The 27,850-nt window shown below is 33.0% G+C and overlaps 2 protein-coding genes across 2 annotated transcripts; both read left to right on the top strand.

The window, feature by feature from the left end:
* Positions 1–257: 257 nt before the first annotated feature.
* On the top strand, positions 258–5,591 carry LOC114377570 (lysine histidine transporter-like 8). The gene is made up of 6 exons (XM_028336140.1): positions 258–695; positions 1,859–2,246; positions 3,259–3,392; positions 3,650–4,077; positions 4,164–4,295; positions 4,586–5,591. Exons 2-6 carry the CDS (start codon positions 1,876–1,878, stop codon positions 5,069–5,071), a joined length of 1,551 nt encoding a protein of 516 aa, XP_028191941.1. The 5' UTR covers positions 258–695; positions 1,859–1,875; the 3' UTR covers positions 5,072–5,591.
* A 13,173-nt stretch (positions 5,592–18,764) lies between these two features.
* On the top strand, positions 18,765–23,179 carry LOC114377217 (PAP-specific phosphatase HAL2-like). Its single transcript, XM_028335642.1, has 3 exons — positions 18,765–19,334; positions 21,442–22,129; positions 22,569–23,179. The coding sequence occupies exons 1-3, from the start codon at positions 18,929–18,931 to the stop codon at positions 22,870–22,872; spliced, it is 1,398 nt and encodes a 465-aa protein (XP_028191443.1). The 5' UTR covers positions 18,765–18,928; the 3' UTR covers positions 22,873–23,179.
* Positions 23,180–27,850: the final 4,671 nt, after the last annotated feature.

Raw genomic sequence — 27,850 nt, 5'->3', positions numbered from 1 at the left:
TTGATTTAGACTGATCAAGTAACATCAATGATTGAATCCCATTCCGTATAGCACTAGCTATCTACAATTCATTCACATTCACAATGACATTGATTTAGTGGGCCCACAGTTAACTCAGGAAGAGAATCCAATCGGCGCCGTTGAGTTGGTCCACGTGGCCCACCACGTGAATGATCAACGGCCTCATGCATTTCCTTTCGGCTACTTTGTGTCCCCCGAGATAGAGAGACCCACCAACACAACACAACACACTGTGCTGTGCCTGTCTCTGCAACCGACGCAATGAAAGTGAGAGTGAAGGACAGACACATGAAAGAGAAGGACCCTTTTCTTTTTTCCTCAAACAAAGTCGTAAACAACATTATGGTTTCTCGTACCAACGTCATTTTTCTCATTTTTTATTTATTTATATAGCCGCACTTCGAGGCAGACAATGAATGGAATACAATACACCATCAATACCTAGTTCCAAAGAACGTTTTAAAATTTTTTTTTTAAAAAAAGGATGTTATAGAAGATTAGTGGGGAGGGAACAAGAACTCAATCACTGAGTTGTTCTTTAAGAAGCTGCGTTTGTGATATTTTCTCCTACCATTTCTGACTTTGTTTGAACTTTCACTCGCAGCTTCTTATTCTTGTGATTTAAGTTCCTCTACTCTCAGTCCAAGCTATTGTTTTGGTGGGTGTATATCAAGGTATTCATTTACTTTCATGGTGTTGCATGTTTTGTTTGTTCTTGGTTCAGGCATTCTGAAAACACTGCTTGCTGGGAATTCTTTATGTGTATAGACTGTAGTATTTGCATTCATTATGTTAGTGTCTGGTTCTCTTCTTCATGGTCACGGGGTTATGGTTCTTTTTGTTTTTGGAGTCATGGATGGGACTCAGGGGCTAGTGAAGTGACCGTGATTTGCTTGAAAAAAAAAATTGATGGAGAAAATGGTTATTGTTTATATCTTTAACATATGTAATAAGTGTCTCCCTTGTGCGTTCATACCATCATGTGTGTTGGTGGTTAGTAAATTGACAAAAAAATCCAAGTGAAACAAGATCTGGAAGACTGTTTGATTGCCAAAAACTAGTCTTTGTTACAAGCATGTTGATGTTAGTGTATATGGCCTTATAGGATTTGCAAAGTCCCCATTTGAGCATTTTCTAATGGCTTTTGTGTATCCCACTTTCCTTCATACAAGATGGGTTTGTTTTACCTTTGTGAACCTGACAATTTAGATCTTTCTACTTAGCTCTGCCTCTAAATTGCACAAATCCAAAGTGAGTTCAGATTCTATATTCCAAGCGTGTAGTTTTTGTTATCCTAGTTGAAGAAGCTTTAATTTCTGACTTGAGTGTGCCTGGATATGACTTTTACCCAAAACTGCGCGCAGGGCATAAGCTTAGCTCCGTTTTCATGAGAAACTAAGGAGCTCTGTAAACAAATTTGGTTTCGATGTATTGTTCTGTTTCAGGATATTTTAAGGTTCCTCCTTTAATTAAGTGTCGGGAAGCTATTGTTAGCAATTGTGAACGTTCATGCTTATCACGGATTGATCTTGTAACCGTGATTAATTTGTTTTCTATGACATTTTGGTCAATAAAGTATATCACTTTTTGTGAGTTTTGTCCAACAAGATTTTATAAAACTTTTGACAAATAAGAAATAGGATGCGTATTATTAGCATGATAGCAAGTGTTGCTGTATCATGACTTTGCCCAAATTACCATCACGGGGTTTTCTTTTCCTTTACTCCAATAGAAGACAATTAATGTAATGCATAACTCAATACAATGAAGCTTAAGGCAACCACACTTGTACCTTACATGTATCTGTTTCTTAAGAATTTTATTTTTTGTTAATAAGGTGGAGTGATATATAAAATGGAGGAGAGACCAGAAGCAGAACTGATATCTATACCGGCGACACCTAGGGTGTCGACGCCGGAGATACTGACACCGGGACAGAGGTCGCCAAGAGCAGCATCAAAGGAAGGAAAATCATGGACCCCAACTTCTTTTATATCACCAAGGTTTCTGAGTCCAATAGGGACGCCAATGAAGAGAGTGCTTGTAAACATGAAGGGTTACTTGGAGGAGGTGGGACACCTTACCAAACTCAACCCTCAAGATGCTTGGCTTCCCATCACCGAGTCTCGCAATGGAAATGCTCACTACGCTGCATTTCACAACCTCAATGCTGGTGTTGGCTTCCAGGCCCTCTTTTTGCCAGTTGCTTTTGCTTATCTTGGCTGGTACCTTTTCCTAGTAATTCACCACGTTACATTACATTTTGCATATGGTCAAAATTTCTGTTGTGAAACAGCATGCCTTTTTTATTGATGGCTTCCTTGTTTTTACAATTTTACTTGAAGGAATTTGTGGCATACTATATGATATCAATATAATTTCTAATCTTTTCCTCAAATTTGTTTAGACTTTGGGGCAAAGGAAAATATTACCATTTAATTTATTTTCTTAACCTTCCTACATGTAGATTATTATATCTTACCCCATGTTAAGTTCGTTTGATTTTAGTCAAATTAGCCTGTTGCTATCTTGCAAGATGACAGCACGCCTTTGTAACTAAAGTTTATTTATTTATTTCCATATGAAGGAATATCCCATGCTTTACTTTTGTAATGCGCATGCGAATTCTCTTTGTTTTCTTTCTCTTCTATTTGTAGGAGAAACTTTACTTTCATTCTCTAGAAAAAAGAAAATATTGTCTCTTGTCTTGGCCCTACGCATGAAAGTAAGATGGTTTTGAATTGCGGGGCATGCCTTTTACAAATATCAAAGTTCATCATAGATTTTATTGCTTGAATGGAAAGAATTTCAAACAAGGGGGTGGGGCGGCATCAAGATGCTTGCCAATTTGGCCCCTTTATTTTTTGGTTTTCCCAAAGTTCCATCAACTCACCATTGTCTAGGACTCTAGTGAACAGTTATAATTTTGTCCATATTACCTCTTTTTAATCAAATAGAGGGGCCCCGGATGTTGGTCATTCAAGAATGCATATTTTCAGAATAAAAAAATAAGTGAATGCATATTTTTATCATAATTTCCATTTTCTAATACTGTTCTGAAAGCACCTTTCCTGTCCTTTGACTATCTTTCTATTTCGAGACATCTAATAGTATGAAATTGTCCAAATGAGTTTATTAGAAAAGTTTGTATGCACTATAGAATATGAAATTTGTCCAATTTATTTTATGAAAAATATTTCACCCCACTTAGAAATACTTTATCCAAATATGTTGCAGGAGTTGGGGAATTCTTTCCTTAACCATAGCATATTGTTGGCAACTTTACACGTTATGGATTTTGGTTCAGCTTCACGAAGCAGTTCCAGGTAAAAGATACAACAGATATGTGGAGCTAGCACAAGCAGCATTTGGTAAGCTTGTTTTTCCATCGATTACTTTTTCTAGCAAGTTGATGTATAACAGAGATTAAAAAAAAACCTACATTAAAATGATGAAATGTTATGTAACATAGTTGATTCATATTATGGCCTTAATATTTGCGTTTTTGGATGTAAAGCCATCCTCAAAGAACTTGCTGGCTACTTAAACTAGATTGAAAATTTAGACACATGTAACATCCTATTCCTATGTATTTTATGTAATGTTTAGTTTCTACCTTCTTTTGCAGGGGAAAGATTAGGAGTCTGGCTTGCTCTCTTCCCAACTGTTTATTTGTCAGCAGGAACTGCAACAGCTTTGATTCTTATTGGAGGAGAGACCATGAAACTGTTCTTCCAAATAGTTTGTGGTCCCACGTGTACCTCAAATCCTTTAACCACAGTGGAGTGGTACTTGGTTTTCACTTCCCTATCCATTGTCCTGTCTCAGCTTCCAAACCTCAATTCAATAGCAGGACTCTCACTCATAGGGGCAGTGACAGCCATAACTTACTCCACCATGGTTTGGGTCCTCTCTGTAAGCCAACAAAGGCCACCCTCCATCTCATATGAACCCCTATCATTGTCACAACCTTCTGCTTCTGTATTTCTTGCCATGAATGCACTTGGAATTATAGCCTTTTCTTTCAGAGGCCACAATTTGGCCCTAGAAATTCAGGTACTTGTGAGTTGGCAATAAATTATTATTCTAGTATTTTATTTCTCTGTAGTTAATAATTTAGATATGCTCTTTGTTTTATTCAGTCCACCATGCCTTCAACTTTTAAGCACCCGGCTCGTGTGCCAATGTGGAAAGGAGCAAAGGTTGCTTATTTCTTCATTGCAATGTGCCTCTTCCCTATTGCTATTGGTGGCTTTTGGGCCTATGGCAACCAAGTAAGTAAACGGAAAACTAGATTCTTAATGTTAGTGTAAAACTATTTTACACATATATCTAATAAGATTTGATTATTTTACCGCATCATTCCATTCATTAATATAATGTGACCATAGGGTGAATTACTATTAGACATATGTGTAAAAAAGTTTAAATTTATGGTGCATATAAATTAATTTTTTTTTTATATTACTTCAATGTGCTTCTATAATCACCTTTTTGTATAATTGTATTCATCATGCATGATTGCATGCAGCATCCTTAATTTTTCCAATTTATTTTCTTACAGATGCCTCCAGGAGGGATTCTCACTGCTTTGTATGCATTTCACAGTCATGACATCTCAAGAGGAATATTAGCCTTAGCTTTCCTTCTTGTTGTGTTTAACTGCTTGAGCAGTTTCCAGATATACTCAATGCCTGCTTTTGACAGTTTTGAAGCTGGCTACACCAGTAGGACAAACCGTCCCTGCTCCATATGGGTGAGATCAGGCTTTAGAGTCTTCTATGGATTTGTCTCCTTCTTTATAGGAGTGGCACTTCCCTTCCTCTCAAGTCTTGCAGGTTTGTTAGGAGGACTCACTCTCCCAGTCACTTTTGCATACCCTTGCTTCATGTGGGTTCTCATAAAACAGCCACCAAAATATAGCTTCAACTGGTACTTCAACTGGATTCTCGGTTGGTTGGGGGTTGGTTTTAGCTTGGCCTTTTCCATTGGAGGTATTTGGAGCATTGTCAATGATGGGCTCAAATTTAAATTCTTCAAGCCCAATTAAAATTTTCAATAATAGGCCATGCAAATGCAGATGCACTATATAGTAATGCTACTCTTTAGGCGTTTTCCAATGGTCTAATATTTAGTGCATCTCTTCTGCCCTAAGCTATCTTTGGTGGAAGATTTGGTTCTATTGTGGTGGTAAAAGGAAAACCATATAATGAAGAGAATGATCCTTGCATGTTAAGTGGAGACAGGGTTAGACCTTGCAAGTTACTCAAGTTTAAAGAATATCTCTCCATGCCTTCACCGTTCCTCTTGATGTGGTTCTCTTATCTCTTGGTGCTATAGCTTGTTATGTTTAGAACAATTGGTGGTTTGCTCTTATTAATTTTTGTAATTGTAGAGACCTCCAGAACAAAAATCGTCAAAGTCTTTCAAATTGTACGTTGTAACCCGTGTGGTTTCAAAAGTGAATTTCGCAGCAAATCTATCCCCTCCTTTCATTTTTTTTTTATTTTTTATCTTTGTATTGGTGACTATTAATTTGGTTAATGAGAAGCAGATAAATCTTATATCAATCCAGTAAAAGACAAACTTCCTAAGGAAAATTGTTTATCCTAATAGTTTACTTAACGAAAACTGAAATAACCAATTCCAATATGCAGCTACAAGTCGTATATTTTCGGGTTATGATACTAATGGAATAACAGCGTTTATTGGAATAACAGTTATTTTTCCTTGGATCATATTTCAAAAGGCTACTGCTACTTTTTTGGCTAGAACAAAAACCTATACCTAATAATAAGCTCATACAAAATTGACTGCTATACTATCAAGACAATTTAATTTTTAAATTTTATTTTGCACTATGCATACCACTTGAAATCTTGCATGTGGTTGATGATGTACTTTAAAGAGAGATGAGAAAATGAAATAAATAAATCATTGAGTAAGAATTGTACTTCAAAGTTCAAATGCATTTAAGATTGCTTAAGCCATTACGTCAATTACGGACCAACTTCCTCAAAAATGAATAATGTATCATGTTATATTATTCTACTTGCTCATCTATTCTTTGAGTCTTGACCTTTCAAGGTTTATCCAATTATTTCTCCTTTCAAGAGCTTTAAAGCAGCACACTCACACTAGTTTGTCCTCTCCTAATAATCACTATCATCTCATGGAACAAAAGTTTAAGATTGTTTATGCGTCAATGAGGCAGTTAGTTAGCTTTTTTCTTTTTCCGAGTTGTTAAGATTATTCATCAAGTTATTTATCAGTTTTTTTGCTGATGACACAAGAGATTACGTATTTGATATGTGTTTTATATAGGACATGATTTGTTAATTTTAACAAAAGTTATTATTTATACGGATTTGTCAGAAAAGTTTGGAATTGCCTATAACATTCTTATCGTCAGTGAGTCGGATGCTTAAAGATTATAAAATTCAACGTTGATGACATAAGGGGTTACGTATTTTGTTTTTTCATTGAAAAAGATAACATAATGCATATTGATTAATAATTGGTGTTTGGTTTGAATGGAAAATTCAGAGGAAGTATTCGTCAATTACATTTGTATATTACTCGAGTAAAAAGGGTGAGAGGCAGAGGGTGTGGGGGAAGACACATGCAGTTAAGAATTGGAAAACGAGAGTCAAGTGGTCAATGGATATTTATGAAAACAAAAAAGAGAAAGAGGTCAATATAGGGGGCCCGATGCTACTCTCTCGGCTAACACATTAATTTTTTTCTTTTCTTTTTTATGTAATATGCATCACAATACATTATTATTTTACAAGATTTATTATTTGTTTTTATTGCTTCTAAAATATAATGTTTACAAATTGCCAATCAGAAAAGTAAAGTATTTTCCAATTTTGACACAGAAAAATATTTAAAACTTATATGAAATGAATAGAGTCGCTCCTAAAAATGTTCATATTACTTTTTCGTTTGATTTATTGTAAACAAATTAGTATATAAACCAAAATGTCAATTATTTATAACATATACATAAAAAGTATAATTTAAATATGATGCAAAAATCGAGATGCAAGAATATCAATGTGTTACAAAAATATTCCTACTTAATAATAAGATTTAAAGAAGACAATAGCGCCCACCGATGTTACTAAAATATAAATAAATACTCAATTTTATCTGTGGAAAAGTTATTTGATTTAATTTAATTTTTTAAAAAGTAATTAAATAATCTTACATGATACTAAAAAAGGTACTAATAACTTAACTTAATTCTTAAAAAAATTAAAATATTATTTATTATTAATTTTAAGCAGTAAATTAAGTATTTGTTTATAATTTAATCAGATTAAGATAAGCCTTGGTAATGGTGGGCAACTGAGCTTGATGAAATATTATTGAATAATAGGCTCCTTTCCTCGGGACATTGGATTTTGTCGTTTAGCCAAAACCCCGTCCAAATCAAAAGTGGCGTCTACAACGACTCTCTCTAATGTAATCTTTTTCTTTTCTTTTCTTTTAATATATTACATTTTAACTCTTTAAATAAAAACGTTTTGATTCAATTGGTAAATTTCTTCTTGCCAGCATCGATGTTAAGCTAGCTAACCTTCAAAAGATCGTATGACAGATACAAAACCCACCCACCTCAGCTCAATTCTTTAGCCCAACTATAAAAATTTATAACCTTGAAAGGAAAGAAGGGTACTAATTGCGAGATTAGTGATAGAAGAATAAGAAGTAACATGGTTAATTCCTTAATTAAGTTAAGTGCATAACAGAGTGTTGAAGGGTTGCTCATCAATTATTTCAAATTAAAGATTCCGCTTGTGGACAGCAATGATGTTTAAATAAAATTCCGATCACAAAATGTTCCACTTGAAGAGTAGAAGCCGGAAAATCCATTAAAAAAGAAAATTATGAAAATTCAGCTAAATGACACAGACCGAAGTCATTGCTCAAGAGGCACAAAAGAAAAATCTGTACAAAACTTTTGTTGAGGGTCCTAGTGGGAGAGGTGGTGAGGAGGTGCAACACATGATGTAGTAGTGCGTGAGAAGATGGCAGCAAGCGAATGAGCCAACCCCAAAACAATTGCAACCTTCACTTGTCCCCTCTTTGGAATTGGACGCCCAGAGAACCTCCTTGGGAAGCTTTTTCCATCGTTGATCATTCCACCTGCCATCACACTCTCAGTTCTTTCTGCTCCTCTTCTTGTGATGCTTCTATGTTCCTTCCACTTCCAGAGCTTCCACGTTTCGCTATTATATAGACCCCATCTTACCAAAGTGCCCCGCGTTTCGCCCTATAATTAAAAATCCCTTGCCACTGGTTTTTTGGACTCTTTCTTTGACCATCCATTACTCTCTATGCTCCTCACTGTGCTGCCACGCGTTAATTCAATTACATTCTATGTGACTCTGGTGTGGGTTTGGGACACCCCGCATTCTGCCCGGAATTAGCATCTTCCCATATTTTATTGTGTTTTTTCTAGTAACATATGCTAATTATTTGTGTAATATCCTACAATATGTACCAATTCATCTATTTCTCTCTTATTTTAACAATATTCTATGGTACAAAATAACTCTTTCCTTTCATCCCAAAGGATAAATTAATTAATTTTGGGTTAAACTTAAATATGTCTTTTATTCGTCTAAAAAAAGTCTATTCCATCAACATCTACAAAAAGGTCTATTTAATCAAGTGGTAGGGCTAAATGCGACGATTTCTATCGGCATTTTCCTTAGTGGAAAGAGGAGAATTATGAAAACTACGGTAATGATGTTGATGATTTTCACCATAATTGTTTGCACTGGCTGCTGAAAAGCAGAAAGTCCTCCTCTTGGTCATGGGAAAGCGAACTGAATTGAGTTGGGTACACGCACTCTATACAAAAAAGTTCTAAAGAAAAAGGTGAATCTGAATAGTGAGGTTGGACTTTGGAGGCCATACAAATACAACAAGCACTAATTAGTAATAGCAATAAAGAATTAATTAATTACAAATAAATTAGAAAACCAAATTCACAAAATTGGATGTGTCATTGTCCTATTAGCATTTTTTTTCTAATGAGAAAGGTGAGCAAAAGTGGGAGGGGATAGTGAATTGTGTCAGGGGAGGCAGTGCCTAAGATGATTCCATTACCCATTGTAGTTAAATTGTGCTATCCAATGCCCATCTCTCTGATTCTGTCTCTAAATATTGCTGGGGCGGTGCTATTCTAGTCTTCAGTCCAAGGATGTTGGCCAGCTATAACTGTGTGAACGTGACTTTCTTTTCTCTGCCTTTTCTTCTTCTTTTGTTTCTTACCGCTTTCATTCATTCCTTTCACATTCGCTACGCCCAACATACATGCAGATACAAGCTGTCGGATTTCTAGTTGCAAAATTCATTTTTGCATCTTTAATAAATTCAAAACACATAATTTTTTTTTTATTAAAATGCATGATTTAAATTAATTTAAGAAAACATTTCCATCTCATTTAACAGTTTAAAAGTAATTTCATCAAAATTGATTTTATAAAACTCTATACTAAACCGGTAGCAATATTGATTGTACTTCAGAAAAGCTTCTCTTCTCAAATTTAAATTCTTAGCTATAATAATTGAAAGAGATTATCTTTCTTTCTCTTTTATTTGTTATTATACTATAAATTTTTATGCAAAACTTTTGTGCCAAATTTCTCTGATTGAGAAAGTTCCACTGTTCTGTTACACTCCTTTTGGATATCAGAGAGCGCGGACTTGCCATTTGACTCTTTTGACCTTAGCCCACAAACATATATAAAGTGATTATGAGATCGATATGACAAGCACTATTCCATGTAAAGTAGCTAACGCGTGCAAATAGGCAATGGTAAATGACTCAATGCTGATATCTTCCTTTAGCATAACAAAAAAAAAAGGTTACTTTTCAATAATAATAAAAAGGTTAAAAAAAAAATTTGGACCGGTCTAATCGGGATCCAGTGACATATCCGGGTCGATTTTGCTATTGAACCGCTCCTGCATGTGACTCGGGATGGCTTGACCAAACCCGACCAATTTTGTGGAAACTCGGTAACCTAACCGATTTAAAAACTTAGATTGAGTTATGCACATTAAAAAAAATAGTGAAAGTGTAAAAAACTTATCCGCACTCTTTTTGTTTATTGAAAAACTGGACTTCTGACTCATTTTGTTTATTAAAAATTGGACTTATGTTTTATTTTAAATAGTTGTTATTTATCCTCTATTTATTATTAATACACTTCACTTGTGTTATCGACTTTAATACTTCAATTATTATTTTGGATTTTAGAGTATGAAATTATAGATGAATTTTTTTTAATTAAATAATATTAGTTATATACTTATATATAATATATACATAATTTAATTTTTTTTAATATAGATCAAATCAACCCAAACTAATTATTGACTCATCGATTGAACTATTGATCTACTAACCCATTATCTCGATCAGATCAATGATTGGATCGAATTTCACAACTATGTTATTAACACAATAAGAATCAAAATTTGTATTTTTTTTAAAGAATAATTGTATTGTGATTATGTAAGAAGTATGTATAGCTTTTTTAAAAAAAACCTTTTAGCAATCACTATGCGTTCTTAATGTATAGTTGATTTTATATTATTAACCAATTAAACCATACTACTCAATTAATACAGGAACTATCTAAGGAGTAATTTTACTGATATTGATTACGTAGATAAGGTGATGTAATGTTAATGATGGTGGCAAAGCGTCGTGGGGTTTAAAGTATATCCAAATACTTTAGAGATGTCATCTTACATTTGGGCTCCTTGAAAGAAAAAAAATCCAATCTAATTTTAACAACGCATCCAACGGTTTTTTTATATTGTGATAATATGCATATTATTCACGTGGAGAATATCATTGTTAAGGGTTAAAGTAATTAATGTCCACAAACCTTGCAAGTTAAAGCCAGGCTGATCCCACTCCCCACTATCTTTAAATCTCACCCGAGTTAATGGTTAAATATGCTTTCATCTTCTTTTTTAAAGTCTTTGATCAGACGGCGCCAACAAGGCACACAAAGTGTGTACATTCACACTTCCTGATCCATAACAATCTACCAAATTTATTTCTCTAAGCAGCAAGCAACCCAAAAAAGTGGAGAAGTTGCACTTAACAATACATTCTCAAAGATGTCACATTGCATTTAGACAAGTTGCGCATATCTTGGGAGGATCAATTGTAGAAATCATCCTTACGTACTGTTAAAGTTATCAATATCGAATTAATGAAGCTAACTGAATTTGCTTCTATTAGTTACCATGTAGTGGAGAGTATCGATCACAGCTTGTATTTCTAGATATGCAATTGATCTTAGGCCGATAAGATTCTTATATTAATTAAGCTGTAAGCTGGTTGTGGTAGATAGACAACTTTAATTTATTTTTTTTTATCAGCAAGATAAATGTTAGTTAAAAAATTTTATTTGAGAATTTGAATTCACCATCTCTTTCCTTCTTCTGCAATTATTAAGTCAATCTTATATTCATAACTTCTTAACACAATATTATTTTTAAAAAAATATAAAATAAAATACCAATTTTGTGTTTTGTGATGTAGAGTATCTAAAACTTTGGGTTGAAAAATATATCATGGTATTTGCAATTTGTTAGCATTAAGGTTGTTTCAGTGTCCTGAGGTTTAAGTCTTGGATATGCGATTGTTTTAAATATTTGGAGAGATAATTTTGTTATTCACAATAATTCTATTTGGCTCAAACAATATTGCTTCCACCAAAAAATACATGAGGTCGAGACAAAAAAAATCTAAGTTTAAGGTGAGGGCCTGAGGGGAGGATTTAATTAGTCTATGTAAGATCCTAAATTCAAACCTTTTTTTTTTTGTCCTTGATTAGAGATCATGGGTGTCTCCCCCCAATCTACTAAATCAAAAACTAATCTCACTCATGTGAATGCAATCAGATATGGAATCTTACGCCGCTATGTCAACCCTTGAATTCCTAAATTCAAACTTTGTTGTTGTAATTATATATGAGGATATATCATATGAGACAAGGATATCTTATTAGAGTAAGAAGATTAGATCTAAACTATATAACCTAACATGTATGATCAAGATTTAATGTTATGTAGCCATTTAAAAAGTCATATGATTTTTTAATATTAAATATTAATTGTCCATGTATAGTTATACAATCCATATTTAATTTTCTCACACTCATATGAGATGTTTTCTCTCAAAAGATATATCTTTTATATATATATATATATATATATATATATATATATATATATATATATATATATATATATATATATATATATATATATATATATATATATATATATATATTCACTTACTTTAAGAGTAACTCTTTTAAAGTTATTCTTCATCCTCATCGTTCATTTTTTTTAGATCTAATGGTTAAGATTACTTATGACAACTATTAGATATATATATAAAAAAAACAAATGATAAGGATGAAGAGTAACTCTAAAAGAATTACTCTTAAAATAAGTGGATCTCTCCATACAAAAAATTGGTTCTCTTGATTTATTGTATATAATTTCCAATCATATATATATATATATATATATATTCACTTACTTTAAGAGTAACTCTTTTAAAGTTATTCTTCATCCTCATCGTTCATTTTTTTTAGATCTAATGGTTAAGATTACTTATTACAACTATTAGATATATATAAAAAAAAACAAATGATAAGGATGAAGAGTAACTCTAAAAGAATTACTCTTAAAATAAGTGGATCTCTCCATACAAAAAATTGGTTCTCTTGATTTATTGTATATAATTTCCAATCATATATATATATATAATTTCCAACTTGTTGATTTATTGTTTTGCTGAAAATTTGGTTTTGTTTTACTTTCATGGAAAAGATCCAAATAAAAAATGAAATTATTGGTAACAAAAAATAGAATCGCCTTCTTTTTTCATTTCCTTTTTCTAACCAAACGCTTCTTTGTTTCTTTTTAATTTCAATAATGTTATGGTTCTTTTTTTTTCGAAAAGTAAATTATTACAGAGTCTCAAAATTTAAATCCCAAGCCATAAAATTTTAACATTTTAAAAAATTAAAGTTCTGTTTTGGGGTATTGATATGTATTGAAGAACCAAAAGTAAGGTAATGACACCCATGCCGGTGCCTGATGCGTCTATTTCCAAAACAAACGGTAGAGAGAAATTCGACAGAGACAATACTGGGGTTGTAGAGATGGCAGTCTTCAACTTCTCGAACGCAAGTTGAGCTACGGAGCTCCACTTGAAGTGGCCTCTAGTCAGTAAGGAGGTCAGAGGTGCTGCCATAGAAGTGTAGTTACAAATAAAATGACGATAGAACCTGGACAACCCTAAAAAACTCCATAGAGCCTTAAAGGATCGGGGAATTGGTCATTGTTGAATGACCTGAACCTTGGCATGAACTAGTTTCACATCTTGAGCTGAAACAAGATGATCCAGGTACTCGACCTGTCTTTGAGCAAAGGAACATTTGGATAACTTCAAAAAGAAACTGTTGTCCAAAAGTACCTAAGATGCTATGATTGGTAGTTCGGGAGGGTGGTAGGGATGACGAAATTTGGAAGAAGTCCTTGAATTTGTGGATGAGGGATGCTATTACTGGAATATCGAATGGTGAAGTAATGGTTTGGGTCGAAGGGGGCTCCTGGGATACTATACGAATACAGAAGAAACCATTGGCTCCATCTTTGCGGACTAGGTAACGTAGTTGTGGCGGAGTAATGGAACGTAGCTCTGAGTGAGTGTCCTCCTTCAATTCAACCACTCAACCAACACAAAGAAACTTCATCGTGAGATTATTGTAGTCCATGGGAACTAGCCCCAATGATTTCAACCATTGGACCCCAAGAACTAAGTCAGCACCACATAAGGACAAAATGTGGAGGTCAACAAAGAAGAGACGCTCTTGAACATGTACTTGAACACCTGCACAAAGCTGGAGGCACTCAATCTCGGCCATTTCCGACCAAGACCTAGAGCGGGTTCGTAGGTTTGGCTTGAAGGCCCAAAACATAGATCAGGTGCTTTTGAACAAAATTGTGGGTGTTACTCCCATCAATTAGTATAACCACTTCCTAGCCCGAAACGCAACCCACTAAGCGCAGATTTTCTAGCGCTAAATGACCTGATAATGCGTGAAGGCTAATCTGGGCCTAAGGAGAGCCTATGGCTTTTGGCGGTTCGGGTAAAGGATCTAGGAAGGGGGGGTCCTGTGTTGGATCATCATCTTCCTCTATGATGAGGAGAAACACCTTGGAGGTGCACTTATGACCACAATGATATTCCTCGTCGCAGTTGAAACAAATACCCTTATCACAACATGTCGCCAACTCGTCAGGGGACAACTGTTTGAAAGGGACAAACGACGATTTGGCCTGTGGTGATACGAAGGGAGATGACAGACTTGAACATGGTATGGTGGTAATGTAAGAGTGGGAGGAAGAGGCTTTCCACAAGACAAATGTGAAAGGTCTTGAAACTTCTCCTCGGGCAATCGAGCCAAGCCTACGACCTGAACCAATGTCAGAGGCTGGAGCACTTGAACCTCTTGACGAATTTGAAGGGTCGGGCTAGAGATAAAGCAACTCAAGAGAAAAGGGGGTGGAAGTCCAATGATATGATTCGCGAGCGATTCAAACTCGGAAAGGTAGTCATCGACAGAACCATGTTGGGTTAGCTTGTACAAGGCACCCGTGGGGTCGTCATACTATGAAGATGCAAATCGAGTCTCCAAAGCTTGCAAAAACCCAGGCCAAGAAGCCAATTGTCCATTGTGAGTCAACCACTGAAACCACGCTAATGTTGGACCATCCATGTAAAAGGAGGAAATGGTCAAACGATCCTGGTCTAGTGTTAAGTGGTATTTGAAAAATTGGGTGATCTTGAAGATCCATCCCAATGAATATGAGTCATCAAAAGGAGGTGCCTTAAGCTTCGTGCGATAAAGTTGGTAGAAAGAGAACTCGTGTGAGGTAAGGCTGAAGAAGAAAAAAGGGTCTATAGGTGAGATTTGAGATTGACAAATTTCTAAAAGAGTTCATCGAGTTTCAGGGACATGGAATTTCGATGCTTTCGTTGAGAAGTAAGTTCATTGGTTAAAGAGAACTGGTTGGAAGTAAGCTTGGGTATGACATCCTCAATACGGTCCATAGTGGACTTGGAGCAAGTTGAGTCAGCCATGGAAAAGCTCAATGAAAGCACCAATTGATATGTATTGAAGAACCAGAAGAAAGGTAAGCTTAGAATTCGAGGACTAGGGGCCTCCTTAACAAAGCAAAATGAAAATTTTGTGTTTATTACTTGTTGTTGCCTTCTTACATATTAGTCCTATATATAGCAAAACAATTACACAAAAGGAATTATGCAAATAACAAAAAAGGAATGAGGCAGGAAATGGCAGACAACATATCCTAACTAAGCCAATAACAGAACGTCGACTCATCATCCTTGTAATTGATTTTGTTATATGAAATCACTGAGGTGCTTTGTAGGATTAATTTTCCTCTTTGGTCTCCCTGTTGAGCCTTCATGTTGCTTCCTATCAGGTAGTTTTTAGTTGAGTTTCATTTTTTTTAAAATAACAATTAGTTTTTTTAGTTTTAATTTCAAAATTTTTTAAATCAATTTTAAAAATATGATTAGTTTCAAATAAATTTATTTTAAAAGTTTCATATTATATTAAAATTAATTTAAGAGGATTTTTGTGTGATGGTAATTATGTCAGCAACAATGACGATGATAGTATATCAATAGTGATTATGTTGGCGGTGGTTGTAGTGACAACCAATGTTGGTGGTGGTAGTGGTGACGAATGTAATATTAGTCATGACATTAAAAATGAGTATAAAAATATTTTAAAAATTATGTTTGAAACTCAAATAAAAAAACTCCCGATCACCCCTAACGGAGCCCAAATGTTAAGGTTTTATCTTTCAAAAGTGATAACTTCATCACTCTCTAGTCTCCCCCATTTGCACCGATAAATTCCCATCATTTTTGCTTGTCTCTGTGAACAACAAACAAGGAGGGCATGTGTCAATTTTCAGGGCAGTTGCACATGTCCATCTCTTTCTTTTTCTCTTCTGTATGTACCTCTATTGCATAACGTTTCTAAAATTTCTAAAAGTGTTAAATTTTTGCATATTTCTAATAAATATACTAGTTTTTGAAAACATATAAATTTAATTTCTAAAACATTAAATTCAACCACACACACAAAGATATTTCTAAAACAAAAATATTTGTCACATAACATAGTGGAGGTGTAGTAAAAAAAACAAGGAGGTGAGAAATCTTCGAAACAAAAACTGGCTTCTTCTCGTCTAGTTGTGTGGGTCAAGGCCCAAAAAATAAGCCCAACCATTCCTCGGCTTAGAGGAACATGGATGGTTTAGTAATTGCTTTGCGCACTAGGCAAATTGTTGATACTCCTAGTACAAGATGAAAAATTTTAATATTGCCCTTTCGTAAAGCTGATACGAATTGTAAATTCATAAGCCCATTAAGGATTCATAATCCGTAAGTCTAAGCTTACGGATTCGTAATCCATAAGAGATATACGGATTCGTAATCTGTTTATGGATTCGTAATCCATAAGTTTCATAATTCATAAATTTTACATATATAAATTTTGGTCTAATTATGTATTTTTTTACATATATAAATTTTCATAGGTTTCATAAAAATTTATATATGTAAATAATTTAATTATTAGATCAAAATTAATTGTCACATTAAAAAATTTAGTGTTATATATAACGACATTAATTATTTTATAACATAATTAATCTATTAATTCAGTTGATTAGAGCATTATGCTAATAACCTGAAAGTCACATGTTCAAATCTTGCATTAGTCATTAATTTGTAAAACATTTTTGAAAAAGAAAATTCTCTTATAGATTACTAATCCGTAATTGAATTACAAATTTGTATCTCTCTTACGGATGACGAATCCGTAAGCTTACACTTATTGGTTACGAATCTGTAATAGACTTACAGATTCATAATTCGTATTAACTTTACGGAAGTGCAATATTGGAATTGCCTTTCTTGTGTTGGGTGTACCAACAATTTACCTGGTGCACAAAGCAATTGGAGGATGGTTTGGACCAAAACCAACAAGTACCAAAATCTGTGACAAATGCTATATCCACTTCCATTTTCTTTTTATACAGCAGGTAAAGTCTGTTTGATTAACAAAGCAATTTTTTGTTTTTGACAGCAAAGCAAATTAATAACCATTAATTATACAACAAGAAAAATATCACTCTCATCAAAACTAGTTTCAGAAAACATGGGACATATTCTCTCATCCTTTAAATTATTTGTCTTCATCGACCATGTATAATAGATCAACTGGTATATACTACCATATATACACATCAGTAACATCCAATTTACATGCAAAGGAATGAATGAGATCATACTTCCATATGCTCCACGTCATAAAAGAATTGTTTATCCAGTTTAAATCATTATCATTAGAACCTAACAATGGCAACACTATGACTATAGTCTTCAAGTTATTGAAATTTTGTCAACATTAGCAGCATAATCAGTGTTCTAATCTTTCGGTTGTGGCTGATTTGCGTTTTCTTTCTTTCACACTCTCGCACGCTGGCCCATGAAACTGTATTAAATGTCCGTTTGTGTTTGCTGCAAAACGGAAGTTTACTGATCAACCATTGATAATATTTCTTCCATCCAACCAAATTAAAAAAAAAATGTATTTATAGATCTCAACCGTTGGATTTGTAAGGAAAAATTTGTCACGTTTTAATAGGAGAAATCCAAACAGGTGCTAAATCAAGTTACTATGTTGATTGGCGAATCGTCCAAGCAAAACAGTTTGGAGTTTCAAATCACAAACATCAACCGCACAATTACAATGTACCAATTTGGTATCATGAATCATTGAAAAGAAAAAAGTACCAATTACAAGGTGATTCGGCCATATCACTTACAATATCACCGACCAAAATCTTGAACTTGGATACCATTACATCTTAACTTATATTTTGCTTCTCCTTCAATGGTGGTTGTTGTTGTCACTAATTAGCCTCCATTATTGACCCAAATGACTAAATTCATTGGTTACATTTCCGAATGCGGCAAGAGAGTGATCGATTAGATCCAATTATGATTATGGTTATATATAATGTCTTTATGAGCTCATTAATTATGACTAGGTATAATGTATTTTCAGAAGTGCCTAGGTATAATGTATTAGTCAAACAGAGTTGAACATTTTGAAAAAGTTGTATAATTGGATTGGACCATGATATCACCAAATAGGTTTTGCGATTTTAGAGGAATCCATTAACGCTTAGTTGAATGATAAAGTATAATTGTCACAATATTTTTTTGGTTACATAATTGGCAGAATATGCAGCAGACAACTTAAAAATATATTTTTTCCGTATAGCCATGATGCAATTCTGTTTTATTTATTATTTATTTCATGAGAGTTCCCTTTGGTGGAATTAATTAATTTAGGACGATAAAGACCTCAACTCAAATCTATCTTTACCTTTTATCTGATAAACAACAAAAGAGTCAGTATCGAATATTAAAAAAGAGCATTTTAAAATTTAAATTCGATGCCAATCGTCCAATCCAAACAAATCCACTTTAAGTTGATACCCTTTTTTTTTTAATTTTTATAATATTTTTTTAAAAAAGCAGCCCTAATAATAATACAGTGAAATCTGAACTCTCCCTGGTCGTTACAAATAGGGTTGGTAATTCATTACCATCATTGCTGTCAAATACTACCAATTAATATCCCATTCGATTTTTGCTTCTCTCCCTTTCAACATTATAAAAAGAAAATTCACTATCCAACATTGATAAGAGAGAGAGATTTTTTGTACACTTCATAACATGTCTTCATATTTTCCAAGCTTTGGTACAAAAATCCCACGTATGGGGAAGGGGTACGATGATGTGTTGTTCACAGTGACCAACCAATTAGTTAAACCAGGTTCATGGTCCAACTATAAAGTCCCCTGCAACCTCTCAAAGCAACACATTAGCTTTGTATCGAAATTCGACCAAATTTGTTCTTCTCCTGTGATGATGGAGGACGAGCATAAAAAGTTGGATTCTTTGCCTGAATTTGGATTATCAGAGCCAGAGAAATATTCCAAGGAATTGGAGGTGGCTGTTAGAGCAGTGCAGATGGCGTGTTCCCTCTGCCAGAGAGTGCAGGACACTTTGATTTCCAACGCTCGGACCAATCATCGTCAGGTTCAGTCCAAGGATGACAATTCTCCGGTTACGGTTGCAGGTGAATGTTGTTTACTCAACTTGCTAGTTTGCTAAAGCTTTTGCTTCTCATAATTCTCTGTTTTTGCTCTGAATTCGTTGTTGGTGGGGGCTAGTTTTTTTTATAACTTTTAATGAAGTATGCTTGATTTTCCCAAATCGAGATTTTTTTTTCAAGCAAATGGGTTTAACCCAATTTGCCACGTGGATTTGTGCATTGGATACTATGTTATCTTGCACCAACTTTGAGGCAATGATGGTTTTTATAGCAATTGATATTTGAAGTTAGTTTACAAATTAAGAGGCATTTAATAAGTGTAGAATAATATTAATTTATGTAGTCTAAAATATGTTTATTTAATACAGTAAGATGTAAATGTGTTTTGAATAAGTTGTATGTGCAATATTCCTTGTAATGGTCGTATACCTTGATAAAAATAATTAATGAAATTTGAGATTTGATAAACATCAATACTTTTGAAAAACAAAAAAGCTGAAACAGAAAGTGGGATCATTGGCAGGAGTCAAGGATACTGAACTTCAGTCAAAATATATGTTTGAAAGATAGTTGAGGTCTGTTGAATGACTAAATTAGCGAGGAGACTTCACATTATGGCCTTTGCGGCTTTGCCTAAGTTGGGTTCATATCCAGTCAAATTATGACAAGTGGCTTGTTCTTTGGTTCTTAAAGACCAAAAAGGGAGGAGTGCTAACCTTGTCTCTGTGTTCTGATACACGAGGACATAACAAAATTAATACTTATTTTCTAAACTGGTTTTGAGTCAAGACAAAGTCATTGGCATGAAAAGTTACATTTGAATTTGGAGGTTTGATGGATTTTCAAAGGTTCACGTTTCTAATATAGGGAAATAATATGGTTGGTGAAACAAAGTGTCTATCAAACTATTTTGTTATACAGTACTGTAAAATATAAATTACTGCTAAAAGAAGGGGTATAAAAGTGGAGACACGGGGAATGGAACAGTGTAACAAGAACTAAAGTCCATATATTGGCGTTACCAGTTGGTTGATCTGCCATAGAAACCTTGTTCAATTCCCTTTTACAATCACAATTTCCCCCATATTGGATGTGGCTTCCAGGTAGAATAGCATATGATTCACTTTTGGTTTATATTCTGCTGTATTAAATGCTGACTTCAATGGCTCATCTTGTTCTACAAGCAAACCACTTGTGACTTAACTGAATTGTTTACCCTGATACACGTAAATATATTATTTTTCCTCAGTTTTGGTTGAATCAATTCAGATTCAAGGATATATGATTTTTCTTATGTTGCACACTGCTCTCTTGTCCTCCAAGAAAAGGACAAGGATATCTAAAACCTCTTTTCCTTTTGTTTACAAAATAAGAAATTCTATTAGAACAAAAGAATGAATACAAACGAAGAGGATAAGTATCATATTTAAAATAGTCCAAAGAAAAAAACATCGGAGGAAAAAATGTTTTAAAGTTTTTCACAGAAAAAACCTCTATAATCCCTTTAGATCTCTATCAAGAAGATTCTTGGAAAGACCATATACTGAGCCACCAAATAGAGGCTATAGGTCCTTGTTCTAACAAACACCTTGCTTGCTTACTTTTTCAAGTGTAACTGTATCTAGGACTTAGGAAGCAGCTTTCTTCTTTAGAAAAAAATATAAGTTTTCCAAAAGACTGATGATATTGTTCTCTATTGAAAAAAAAAATGAGGTAATTTTTCATATGAATGGTTAGATTAGACCTTTCTCGGTGTCATTTTACATTTTCAACTTCAGATTCTGATATTAGCATTGATTTGAATTAGTTGTAAACAAAATTGGAAATATATTTCATTAATCATAAATTCATGATTTTCATTGTGAAGTTGATCACATACCATATTCTCTTTGTAAATTTCCAATGTATGTATAATCATGGGTGACAATGACTTAAGTACAGATCTATATTCTATAATCAAATTTATGCTGCGTCCCTCAATTGTCAATATATTTCCTTGTAACTTTTGTCATGTGATGATTGAAGCTTATTTGGCTATGGTGGTGTTTTGTAAATAAAACTTTCTAAGCTTGATTGATCCATTCATACTCACAACATGTTTCATTTACCCTTCATTTTGCTATTAAAACAGATTGGAGTGTTCAAGCAATTGTCAGCTGGATGTTGTCAGAATGTTTAGGGAGTCAAAATGTCTCAATTGTTGCTGAAGAAGATGCTCAAACTCTCTCCGAGGCTAACGCATCTGAGCTGTTAGAAGCTGTGGTTGAAACTGTGAATCAATGTCTAGCCGAAGCACCTCGATTTGGAGTTCAGGAGCCAAAATCACCTCTTGGAACTTCAGATGTTCTTGAAATCATTAGTCGCTGCAACTCAACTGGGGGTCCCACTGGAAGATTTTGGGTACTGGATCCTGTTGATGGCACATTAGGATTTGTACGTGGAGATCAATATGCTGTAGCTCTAGCACTCATAGAGGATGGAGAAGTGAAACTTGGTGTTCTTGGATGTCCTAACTACCCAATGAGGAAGGAATGGTTAAGTTATCATCACCGATATCATAGGATTATATCCAAGTTGACACGTCCAGCTTCTGAAACTTGGAACAAAGGTTGTGTGCTATATGCTAAAAAGGGTAGTGAGAAGGCTTGGATGCAACCACTGCTCCATGTCAATAAGATGTTTGTGTGGCCAAACCATGCAAAACAAGTTTCTGTCTCTTCCATTGACAATCCTGCACTGGCCACTTTTTGTGAACCAGTTGAGAAGGCCAATTCAAGCCATTCTTTTACAGCAGGACTGGCTCACAGTGTTGGTCTCAGGTGCATTTATTTTTTCATTCAATCTTAGTATGAATTACCCTCTTGCTCTCCTATTTACTCTCTTGATTTTTACCTGTGTGGTTGTCAACCTATAGACATATATTAGCATGGCACTAATACTATCTTTTGTTATTTTTCAAGTATCTTTGTTAAACCAGCACTAGATGCACATTAAAATTTAAAGTTCTTGAGTAAGGTCCAATCATTAATTTAGTACCTGAGATAAAGAGGCTGATTAAATATGATATGGAAAGCAGAATTTTTGTGATGTGTAGTTTGCATATTCCTTACTTAAATGACTAGTTACTTTCCCATTTATCTATATGAAAATGATGAAAAATTAAAAATATCTTTAGTTTAGGAAAAAGACACAAACGCGACATAATTTATTATCTTAGTTTCAGCTTAATAAGATATCTCTTTTTCATCATGTATGCAGGAAACAGCCATTGAGGGTGTACAGCATGGTGAAATACGCAGCAATAGCTCGTGGGGATGCTGAGGTTTTCATGAAGTTTGCAAGGGCCGGTTACAAGGAGAAAATATGGGATCATGCTGCAGGCGTTATCATCATACAAGAAGCTGGTGGGATGGTAACAGATGCTGGAGGACTTCCCCTAGACTTCTCAAAAGGCTTATATTTAGAAGGCCTTGATCGTGGCATAGTTGCTTGTTCTGGAGCCACACTACATGCAAAGATCATTGATGCTGTTGATGCCAGCTGGGGCTCTTCTAGCCTTTGAGTCTGCTTCTATTAACTTACATGTATACATGGCAAAATAATGTCAATAATGATTCATCTTTTATTTTCTGTTTTACATAATTTCTTATAAATCCCCCTACCTCACCATCAGTTTATTTTTGATGTATTGCTAACAACATATGAGTTTGTTAGTCTGCAATTGTATTATTTGGCATTATAATAACGCCTAATTGTCATAATTTCTTAGCATACTGAATGCCATGTACTGAAAATGATTCTTCTTTAGAGGGATTCATGGACTTGTATACTGTTGCAACTCTATAGAATTGTTCACCTTCTGTGTAGCATCCAGCTTTTGGCCAAACTGCTAACCCTGTCGTACTCCTTTTCTTTTTTTCTTATTTTGTCCCAAACATTTCACATGTATACAAATCAGAAAGAAAATAAATTTAGGAGATGTATTTTCCTGGTGTGTATCATTTGGTCACGTGCAATACTGCAAGTGCACATGAACACATTAAAGTGGTCGTACTTGGTGATTCAATTCATTTTGAATACGTATACTTGGAACTGCCAGTTTGACAAATATATCAAAGGAATTCACCGATTGATAATGCTAAATTAATTGAACAACGCATTCAGCTGCATTCGTATACATATTATTTATATTTATATAACTTTTATCATTAAATTACTCTTAATTTCATTCTGTTTTCCACATGTTCACGGTCTAGTACTACTTCACATTAAATGGGAATTGAGGTGCTTGATATCAATTATCAATTTTTATAGTGTCTATTTGGATATGTGTTTGTATAATTAATTTTTGATTAACATGATTCTATAGAATTGTTTGTAAGTAAATATAAGTTTGTAGTTATTGTTTAGAAATTTGCAATCAAAATTGATTTTGTGTGTAATTACTAAAATGACTTAAGTTCAAGAGTATACTGTATTAATTCATTGGCAGTGGAGACAGGTAGGCTGCAGAGGAAACGCGTATTGGTAACATTGAGATGTTTGTTAGAAGAACACGTGAAGTTAATGAGGCTGCAAGTGCAACACAGTTTTTTACGACTTTTTCTTCTGCACAAATTGGTTTCACAAGTCAGAAACTTCATTTATTGCATTCAATTTGATGTTTTGATACCACAACTTTGACTTGTTTAGAGCTTAGCTGAGAATAGAAGGGCGACATGGTACTAAGTAGCCCTGTCTTAATTAGTAAAATACACTTTGACAAATGAACATGATGTTGCTAGAATTGAAGTGTGCAAAAGTATAACATCAAGTTTAATTCTCTTAACGTGTCTAATTTTAAAATGAAACATTTTTTTTCTTTCTTTTTGAATTTTAAGTTAAACAAATGGATAGAGAGAGGGAGATTTGATGGGTGGAAGTATGTCCATTATCCAAACTTGAAAGTCGTAAAAATAATGTGTGATAGGCCCGACCTTGTTGAATATGTTCAACTTGTTCAGTGGGGGGGGGGGGGGGGGGGGGGGGGTGATACTGATATGGCAAGTTTATTTCAAAAATCACACCGTACATTGTGGCTAGTGTTTGGTTCCATCATGCACCTATATATGTAGGGATGAGACAATCAGTGAATTCTTGAAAGAAACCTTTTTTGCTTATCTTCTTTGTAATTGTGGCTTTTCCAAGAGACTGATTCTAGGAAAATCGAATGTCTTAACTTTCTAGTTCACAATTAATTGTTTTTTAAATATAGAGATAACTAGCGCGTATCGAACTCTAGAACTTTTTCTTGGCATTATAATAACAACTAATTACAGCGAACCGAGAAATCAGAAAATTATTGTTTTGTCATGTGTTGAAACAAAGTTCTCCGTTCTAGTTCAAACTGGATGAGCAATTCTTCAAAAGTTTGAACGAATTTGATTAATGTATTATTCACTCTTTATATTTAGACATAATTAGAAAGTTATTGTATTTAGTTAGTAGTTAATTGGCTTATCTTTTGTATATAAATCATGCGTTTATGTTCTCTAAAGTAAGAGCTTAACTTTAAAGTAAAGTGAGCAATTTTAACTATTTAATTAAAAAATTAATAGTTAAATTTTAAATTATTAAAATATATAACAGTTAATAATCTTTAAAATTATTAATTTTTACTTTTTAAAGTAAACTCCTCACTTTGGAGGAGTAACATTCTGATTTTTAATTAAAAGTATATCACTTGAGTTATTAATAAGATTTATAAATATATGGATCTATCTAGTAAAAAAATTGATTCAAATCGGATTTTAATTGAATCTAAATCAAATTAAATTTTTTAATTAATTCAATAAAAAAGAAATAAACTATTTTATAAAATCAATTTGATTAATCGAATCAATTAATCGAACTAAGTTTTACTTTGAATATTTTTTTTATTTAAAAAATAATTTAAAATTGATCCGATCCTTAAAACTAATTTAAAATGGATTAAAAATCAATTTTATTTAAAAGTAATTTTTTTAAATCAGGAACTGATTTTCAAACGAATTTAAGTATTTAAATATAAAATTAAATCAATTAAAATAGTTTAAAATCAATTTTTTACCGAATTAATTTCTAATCTATCCCAATTCGTCCCATCACTGCATGTCTGCTAAAGGATCGACCAAAAGTAATCATACTTTGAAGTTTCAATTATCAAATTCAAGAATTGGCCTTGTAATTCTGAAACGAGAATGAAAGAAATGTCCATAGTTATGCTGATGAACGTGCACGCTGCAGACATACTTATGTATCTGGCCACTGGGGACACGCCGAAGCATTATGAGAAAGAAATGTCAAGTGTTGTTCTTTATTTTTTGGCTAAGCGCAATTGTTTAAATCTGTGCCTATTGGAGTAGTAGTTTATGCAATTAATTCAATTAACTTATATTTGATGAGTTGCATTTTTAGTAAATTATAATAAAAAAACAGCTCCTAGCACAAACTGTTTCCTTGTCAAAATCAGGTAATTATATCAATTAAAATTGTATTAGTTATAGCCTTTTAAAACTCTCTTATGAATTTAATATTGAACTGGTGAGGAGAATGTAAAATAGGAAAAAAAAATGACGACAATTTTTGTTTTCTGAAATAAAAAAGTCCTAATAGATTTTTTTTTCCGGTTTTAACACTACAGCCGATTGTGTTTGTTTTATATAAATTGTGCAATATATTCAGTATATATGCTGCTTATTAAAATTATTTAATTTCACAAATAAATAAATAAACAATTTACTGCCTGTTTGAACCTGCATCTAATTACTTAAAAAATTATGCTCAATATAATTTTGACATAGAAGCACATCCAAATTAAACATTCACTTATTTCATCTAGAACTCTAGTATTTCAGCATCTTATTGAACAACGTTAAACTACTAATATGATTTGAATTAGTTAAGAGTAACAAAACCTCCTTATTAAATTTTAACACGATTACATTCTTTTAAATAGTACAATCTATGCATATAGTAAAACTTGAAAAATAAAATAAATTTAATACATGTGATAAAACAACTTGACAAGACTTTTTTAAAAAAAATAAAAGTTTACACAAAATACAACGATGATATATAATTTTCACGTATAATTCAATTTTCTCTAGAATATGTTGCATCCTTTGAAAAGGAAAGCAATATGAAAGTTTGAAGGTCCACGACATAGGATGCCAAAGTTCAAGTCATTAAGACGCTTACTTTTCATGATGGATTAATGCGATATATAGATGCATTTGGTTAGTAGATTTCAAACCATGCATAGCTTTAATTAAAACGAGTTGTTGTGAGATAACTATGGTATGCTGAACATTAATTAAAATAACGGTGAGCATCAGCTTTGTTGTCTAGAATGGCGGTAACATTAATATAATTTTTAATCATAAACAAATTATATTACTAACTTCATCATTATTCACTTTAGACAAGTTTATTTTTGAAGGATTCACTTTAGACAAGTTAAATCCAATATTTATATTGGATTACTATGTCTCTAAAAGAAGGTTTTGAAATAAAATAGAAAAATAATCGATATCGATCACTTGTAAAAATAATTTTTATGTTTGTAATTAATTAAATGAAATATATTAACAGTATAATTTAATATAGTTAAATAAATGCATATCTTTGCAATTAGAACTATATTTATTAATTCAACTTATTTTTTCATTAGTAAGAGTTAAAAACAAATAAATGATCAATGCATGTTTAAATTTAAAAACACATTATATTTAATCAATTAAGTTTGATTTTCTTAGTTACTTATTGAAGTTAATATATATATATATATATATATATATATATATATATATATATATATATATATATATATATCTATAGTCAATGTTTAAATTTTCACAGCCAATAAAAGTCACTGTTGCTATTATTTTTATGAATGTTAATAAATTTATGTCTCTTAAAAAAATGAACTTTCTCTTTCACAAATTACTCTCCGCTTTCCCCCTCTTTTTCTCACACTATCTCTTGGTTCATCTTTTGTAAGCTAAAAGAAATTAATCCATTAAATAATTTTAATTTTAAATTTAATTATTATTTTAAACTTTAACTTCAATTTTTTTTTAACTTTTTTAAGAAAAAAACTTGAGTTAAAAAAATTGAGTCAAACGCACTTTTATACAAACTCGAGTGATATGCTAGTTTTATAAATAACACATGTAAGTGTTTCTAAATTAGATTTTAAATTTAATTTAATATAGTTTTATTTTTTTGTTCAATTTTTGGATTGGATTTTTATAATTTACTTGAAGACCCTACTTTTATTTACAACACAAGTATTTGCATCATAGCCTGATCAGTTTCAAGTGTATGTGCCAGGTGAGAAAAAAAAATCCATTGATATATAAACGCTCACGTTTTATTTATTTATTTATTTTTTGAAAGGGCTCTTTTTATTTGTGTTATTATGTTAAAATTTTCATTAGAAAAAATATGTAGGTTTCTAGTAAAAGTTACTTTGAGTTAAACCTAGATTTTCCTTCTGTGCCTATATTACTTTGAGTTTT

This window comes from Glycine soja, chromosome 11 (genome assembly GCF_004193775.1).
Source record: "Glycine soja cultivar W05 chromosome 11, ASM419377v2, whole genome shotgun sequence".
NCBI classification, from domain to species: Eukaryota; Viridiplantae; Streptophyta; class Magnoliopsida; order Fabales; family Fabaceae; genus Glycine; species Glycine soja.
Note: the sequence above shows the minus strand (reverse complement) of the source record. Positions and strands in the feature narration are given on the sequence as shown.